Source organism: Aplysia californica, unplaced genomic scaffold (genome assembly GCF_000002075.1).
Source record: "Aplysia californica isolate F4 #8 unplaced genomic scaffold, AplCal3.0 scaffold00122, whole genome shotgun sequence".
In the NCBI taxonomy this organism is placed as follows: domain Eukaryota; kingdom Metazoa; phylum Mollusca; class Gastropoda; order Aplysiida; family Aplysiidae; genus Aplysia; species Aplysia californica.
The window spans coordinates 1,490,968-1,498,543 of record NW_004797392.1 but is presented as its reverse complement, the minus strand read 5'-3'; the positions used below and the strand labels follow the sequence as shown (position 1 = coordinate 1,498,543).

Sequence of the window (7,576 nt, the reverse complement as noted above, 5' to 3'; positions counted from 1 at the left end):
AAAGAAGAACCTATCAGCAGCTGTAGTAGGCCTACTCAGCAACCTCCCCCACACAAGTACATTGTGTACATCTAGATCTACATGTTAATGTACGTATTTCTCTACTATGGTAAAAAGAATAACACAAAATGCAAGAGTAAAGTAAAAAAGGACTCCAAAAATATCTTTTATTATACATGAAGAATTAAAGCACAGAGTACAATAATTTGCACACAGTGTCAGGTACAAAGAAGCAAAGAATCAACATACATCATAATGCATTATCTCACAAGGTGAGCAGGGCCTCAAGAAATGTTTTGCGACAGCTGCCAATGATCACTGATGTGACCAACAATAAATAGGATAATAGTACCAGTAATAGACAAAGAGATAAAATTACTTTTCCTGACAGGGTAAATTGTTTTACGATGTCAAACATTTCACATTACATTCATGACACAACAAATACAATAATATTTTTTTTAAAGACAGCCATTCATAAACATGACAATCATTCATAGGTATTATCGTGTCGATGTGCTTTCTTTATTAACTCAACTCAACGACAATTCAAACAAACTGAAATATTTGGGAGTTTTCTGCAAGCGCAAAGACCAGTGTGCTCAATGAAAACCAAAATGTTAAAATGCTCGTGGAAAATTAACCAAATAGGAAATAAGTATAACAATATCTATGGAAGAGAACCAAGAAACCCCACAGGCGGTGCTACTGACTGAAGTGTCTTTAGGCCATTCTCAAAGGGGGGACATTAATCTGTTCTTATGCACAGATGAATTGTAAATGGACTGATTCATCAATGTCAAGCTCATAAGTGTGCCTGAACTGCAACAGGGAACTGCTGCTTTTTCTTTCCTAATCCTTACTACCGTCATTTGCCTCTACTTCTTTTGTATGTTTGTCACACTCTTGCGACCCGCTATTTCCGGGGTGCCATGATAGTCGAAGCAAACTTAGTGCTGTTGAAGCTAGAGAGTAAGGCTGATTCCCTGTAAGGACTTCTCTGTTGACATCTACCCCTTGGCACTCACTAATGACTTTATGCATTTGCTAGCGCTGTAAAACCTCTACTAAAACAAGAGAAACAAGATAGGCATGGTCATAAACAAAGTACAAAAACAATCGGGCATGCTTTGCCATACTGCGTCTCCAGGTGTGAGGGGCTGGTTTCCTTTTACCGCGGTTTGAAGGGAGAGGGTCATCTAAAGAAAAAGAGAAAGATAAAGAAAAATAAGCTCATGTGTAGCAATGTAGTTGAATTGATAAGGAAAACACTGACATTATAACAGTCATTCAGCGCCAGGAAACAGCAAGACGACAGATAAAACAGAATCTTAGGAGAAAAGTAGAAGCTACCAGTGCTACCTGCTAACCACTTGTAGTGTAGCAAAGTAATTCATCTATAGAACTCACATTAGAACAGTTAAAGTAAATACGCTGCGGGAAAAACGTGTGGCATTTCTGTCATTATTAATAGGTTATCGAATACGTAACATCAATTAAGATTTAAAGAAAAGAAACATTTATCTGACCATGTTGAGAGTAGATGAAATAATTGCTTGTTGGTCATATGTGTTTAAAAACAGCACACAAAGCGAAAAACACAAAATTAAGCATTTTTATGCAACTTGCATAACACGGCAGGGACACACTCTTATTGAATAGTAGGGGCCTAACCTGCTGTGTTGTTGAAATCAACAGTGCTGATTTCACTACCACCAAAACTTTCGACTCCGTATGAAGGAGCTGGAGTCGGTGGCTCCTCGTCTTCCTCGACAGTGCTGACTACACTGTCAGCAAAACTTTCGTCTCGGTTAATCGGAGTTGGTGGCTCCTCGTCTTCCTCGACAGTGCTGATTGCACCATCAGCAACACTTTCGTCTCCGTTTGAAGTACGGGGTGGCTCCTCGATAGACTCAAGAGCTGAAAATGAAAGAGAAAGGGAAAAAAACTTGTAACTTTACAGACAGAACTGCTCATTAGCCTCTAAACTATTCCAGTAAAATTGTTAATATATATATTCATATTCATGTAAATTATAAATCTAGCAAAAACATCAACACCACCAGTATGTCCTAATAGTTAGAAACTAATTTGAAAATCTGAAAACAATTTCTTTATATGGAAATGGCAATGTAAGAACACAACCCCCCCCCCCCCCCCCCAAACAAAACACTACCATTAATATGGCTTAGTAACGTGTTAACTGGGGAATTTGAAAGGAAACAGATCTTAAATGACCCAGTAAACTTAAAAGTACTCTTTTTATTCACTGGATGATGTGGAAAGTGAGACAAACCAGCTAACGGTCCGAGCTAAGCTTCATCGGTTTCCACCTGGGATGTGCTGGGATCGTTGTCCTCCCCTCCCTGTGCAGGCCCAGTCACCAAAGGGTTCATGAGCCCACGGCAAGATGAACCTGGACATTGAGAACAAGATTATAACGTGCAATAATGAATCCAACTCAGACAAGATGTTTAAGTTACATTATAATACATATAATATGTAAATAAAAGAAACGAATTAAAACTCAGGACAGAATGTTTTAAAAAACAGAAGAGTGAGAGATAGAGGAAAAACCTTTTCAGTGTGCCTGTCATACTGCATTGTACAACAATAATGTGCATGAGCATTGAAGAAACGACGATCTCTATGCTATTCAGACGGAAATTTCCCAGTTTATGCACATAAAATAAATGAGGCCTAGTCTAGTAATGGTAAGATTTAGAAGCTTAATTAACCTACTGCTGTCACTGAATTGGGCTGGTCCTTCCCTAAGGTACCAGAAATTAAAGGCATAGATTTAGAAGCTTACTAACCTTCTGCTGTCACTGAATTGGGCTGGTCCTCCCGTAAGGTTCCAGGCTCAGATTTTAGATCTGGTGGTGGCTCAAATTCACTGCCGCTGCTGCCGAGACTTTGACTTTGTTGTGAATCTGAAATTTAAAAAAAATACATGCAGGTGTGGTAGGCCTATCTATAAATTAAAACACATACTGCTATAGCATAGAATCTAGCCCCTGTGGAAAAAATATTGTCTGTGGCTGCAAGGAGGGCACCGGGATCTAGAATCTAGCTGATTAGTTACTGTGTGCACACCAAGGTCCTACTTGCGTGTAAGTCAACTGACATGAAGTTTGGTCGAATCCATTACCTTTGGCTTCGAAGTCGAGCTTTCTATCTCGGAGCCAACCACGCTGGCAACTGACATTGAAACTAGATCTCTAGATCTAGATTTAAGTAGATCCAGGCCTTAACAGACGTCACAACGGAGTGACCATAACGAAATTATAAAAACTTTTAGACTCGGCTCTCTCATCATAACAAAGCATCATCTCTAGAAGAATCTAGAATACAGATATCAGAAGAAGAAGATAGAGGGAAATGATAATCCATCGTCTGCTAATGAATATATTTAAAAGAGTCTAGAATCTAGATCTTCTAGATCCCTAGAACCTACAATGTTCTAGAATCTATCCTCTAGATCTAGATTCTAGATATCTAGACCTAGACTGTCCTAGATCTAGATTTAGAGATCTAGATCTAGATCTAGACTAATTAAAAATTAAGAAAACAATAATTAGAGATCTTGATCTGTTTACAAAATAAGATCTCTACCTCTAGATCACATCTAGATCTAGATCTAATCTAGATTTCTAGATCTTAATTCTAATGGCACGGCTAACGGCCGCGGATGATAACGATTACGGGAATGGCCTGGGTAGAAGCCAGGACCAATGCCATTGATTGCCTCATCAATTATAATCTGTCTCATAGTGGTCGCTCGTTACGGAAGTCCTCCCATAATAAGTAACTTGATAGCTATATATCTACAATCTAGGCCTAGAACCTAAGCAAAAAAGAGAAAATAAATTATACCACTTACCATCACTCTCTTCTTGCAAAAAAAGGCTTAAAGCACTGGCGACTGACATCATTGTTGTTCTGCTGCGTGACGCCATCTTGGGTAGCGGGAGAGGAAAAAACTAGAAACGGAAGGCGGCCGAGGCTAGTTTTATGGCCCATCTCTGACATAGGCCAAAATGATTCTGAGAACCGTTTGGCCTATCTCTGATATAGGCCAAACCGCGTCCAGAATCATTATGGCCTTAGTCATTTTTGACTTAGGCCAAAGTGTTATTTCGGGATTTGTAGGAAAATGTGTTGGCCGATTTTATTCATTTCTTTAAAATGTGATAGCAGACGTTACAACGATTCGAACGGTGTGTTAGTTGCATTTTGGCCTAAGTCTGACTTAGGCCAAAAAGGTAGCGGCTTGACGATATGTCCCGTCAAATTACCCCCTCAAAATTACCCAGCTTAATGACTCAAACACCAAGTCCACAGACCCTTTATCTTAGTAGGAGATTTTAATGTACATAACGTCCTTTGGGGATTTTGGCAACAAGGAAAAAAACAATAAAAGACTTTTTTTAATTTCAAAACAACATCTGCCTTTTAAATGGTAAATCCTCAACTTACTGAAACAAATCCTTAACACTTCATCCATCGACCTTTCTTTCTACTCCCCTGACCTGGTCCCAGATTTTGAGTGGTCTGTGCTGGATGACCGTGCGGATCATTTCCCAATATTTCTCAAGAACAATAGCCTCCAACACCTCCAACACGAACCGACCCCAAAAGAGCGCTTTAACTTCAAAAAGCATACTGGGACGGGTTTGTTATTGGATGCTTCCATATTTTGAACCCCACTTTCAGCCTCAACTACCACTAATTTCACGAAACGATTCCAGAAATGTGTCACAAAGACATACCACAACCATCAGAAAAAAACCCCGGAAAACTAGGTACGGTTCTCTGGGGTGTGTGGTAATATCATAGACCCCAAAGAAAAAGAAAGCAGCAAAAATGCTCCACCCCGAAGCCTCCATATTTTTCTGCGGAGGCCACTGCTATTGACTTGGCGTTAGACTCCGTAGAATATTCTCCCAAATTATCGTTTCTCATTCTGTCCGATGCCTTGTCTTGCCTCACTCCACCCACCAATCTTCTTCACTTCACCTTCACCTATCCCGTAGACCGGATGTTCGTTGTGGCGGTATTGAAGATTTGGGCACCAGCTTCCTCCACTCCTTCCGCTCTTCAGATTTCCTGAGCGTGTCTTTGAGGTCCAGGCCTGTTTGTTCCCCCATTTTGTCCTTTCAACTCTCCTTCGGCCTGTCTCTTCTCCTTTTTCCCTGGACGCTGCCTTGCAAGATCATCTTGGTAAGGCCGGATGAACGGACGATGTGTCTATGCTATTGCAGTGCGCATTTTATGACCAAAGTGAGAAGGTCAGGGTATGGTCCAATTGCATTTTTGATCCGTTGTTCGACTTCATCATTTGTGATGTGATCTTTTTATGAGATACTAAAGACTTTTCGGAAGTATCTCATCTCCACAGCTTTGATCCTTCTTCTTTCAAGGTCTGTATTCAAGGTCCAGGATTCACATGCATACAAAAATACTGACATGACCAGGGAACAAATGAGTCTGATCTTTGATCTGATGGTGATATTTCTGTCTTTCCAAATGGTTTTTTACTTGGTCATTGCTGATGAAGTTTGCCCTATTCTGGAGAGTATTTCTGGTTTTGGTCCTTCGTCTGTCACTATTGCACGTAGGTATCTGAAGCTGCGTACGGTCTCGAGCTTCTCGATTGTTGACCGGATGTCCACTGTGATGTTTTTGCTGCTATTAGACAATCTAACACTTTTAAACTCGAAAATAGTTAAAATGCAGTTAAGAATTATTTCTTTAACTACATCTCCAAGCTATGGGATAAAAACTAATCAACTTCACTTCACTTTCACCTATCCCGAAGAGTGGATGTTCGTCGGGGCATTTGAAGATTTGACCACCAGCTTCCTACACTCCTTCCGCTCTTCAGAGCGTGTCTTTGAGGTCCAAGCCTGTCCATTCCTTGATGTTGTCCTTCCAACTCTTCGTCGGTCTGTCTCTGCTCCTTTTTCCCTGGACGCTGCCTTGCAAGATCATCTTGGTAAGGCCGGATGAACGGGTGATGTGTCTATGCCATTGCTGTTTGCCGTTTGCGTTTCCTGACCAAAGTGAGAAGGCCAGGGTATGGTCCAATTGCATTTTTGATCCGTTGTTTGACTTCATCATTTGTGATGTGATCTTTGAATGAGATACTAAGGATTTTTCGGAAGCATCTCATCTCCACAGCTTTGATCCTCCTTTCAAGGTCTTCATTCAAGGTCCAGAATTTACATGCATACAAAAATACTGACATGACCAGGAATGCATGAGTCTGATCTTTGATCTGGTTGTGATATTTCTGTCTTTCCAACTGGTTTTCAACTTGGTCATTGCTGTTGAAGTTTGCCCTCTTCTGGTTTTGATCCTTGGTCTGTCACTATTGCACGCTGGTATTTGAAGCTGCGTACGGTCTCAAGCCTCTGGTTTTGACCTGGATGTCCATTTTCTTGCTGCTGTTAGACAATCTAAAACTTTGAAACCCGAAAATAGAAAATCTAGTTAAATTGCTGTTGAGAATTATTTCCTTCACTACATCTCCAGGCTGTGGGATAAAAACTAAAGTAAACAACTACCAACAAGCTTCACAGTGTCCACACTGGACCCACGAAAATCTTCTGGTCTTTCGAGAACAGACGAAGAAGTTTTTACTCGTTTACGTATTTAGATATATGCTTCCGTGACCCATGGATATCTCCTGCGTTGAGATGAGAAACCGCTCTGTGTCAGATGCGATACAGACTTAACCATTAAACACATTAGAATGTCCGGACTTTGGAGAGACCCGAAGTAAATATTTTAAATGCACAAAATTAAAAGGTCTGTTCTCCGTCGTTGATCCAAATAGAATTCTCAAATCTATAAAAGTCATTAGCCTGTATTCTAAAAAGTAGATAATTTTTGTTTTAAAATGTAAACATCTGTTTTTATTTTCTAATCTTTTTAAAACAATTTTTTTTTTACCATGAGATGTTTTCCTTTACTTTAAAAGTAAAATAAAGCCGTGCAGTGAGCTGTTGTGAATGCAATCAACTTGTGTTTCATGCGTGCATGTGGCCGTAAGATGTTGCCAGCGCCGTAAAACTCTTATTAAACTAACTGTAGAGCGTTGCTCCATGTTGTACAACAGAGTAGGCTTCTGGATTCCAACTCCTAGATGGATCCGCCACGTGCCGTCTCACACACACACACACGGCGATACTCAAATCAGAAAGCTACTATGGTTATGTGGACACCAAAATTCTGCACACACTCGAAGTGTGTATAGCGTTGTGTATAGAAATAACGAAATAACAGCGTTATTCGGACCGGAACCGAATTCAAAAATATTTTAACACATGATGTAATTTTTGGCGGGAAATGCGATGGTGACCTTAAAACATTATGTGGACGTCTACATAACGGGGCATGTCTACATAACGTGAGTGTGCAATTATACTTTTGTCTACATAACTACGCCATAACTACGCAAAGACACACACACACACACACACACACACACACACACACACACACACATCGGGTGATGGTGACACATCGGTGGATGGAATACACACACGCACACATACACACACACACACAC

At 40.4% G+C, this 7,576-nt stretch overlaps 1 protein-coding gene across 1 annotated transcript; it reads right to left on the bottom strand.

The window, feature by feature from the left end:
• Positions 1 to 983: 983 nt before the first annotated feature.
• Positions 984 to 4,371, bottom strand: LOC101849836. The gene is made up of 5 exons (XM_013081264.2): positions 3,884 to 4,371; positions 2,817 to 2,933; positions 2,334 to 2,416; positions 1,675 to 1,920; positions 984 to 1,199 (listed from the first exon to the last, which is right to left on the bottom strand). Exons 1-4 carry the CDS (start codon positions 3,957 to 3,959, stop codon positions 1,783 to 1,785), a joined length of 414 nt encoding a protein of 137 aa, XP_012936718.1. The 5' UTR covers positions 3,960 to 4,371; the 3' UTR covers positions 984 to 1,199; positions 1,675 to 1,782.
• Between the last annotated feature and the right edge of the window lie 3,205 nt (positions 4,372 to 7,576).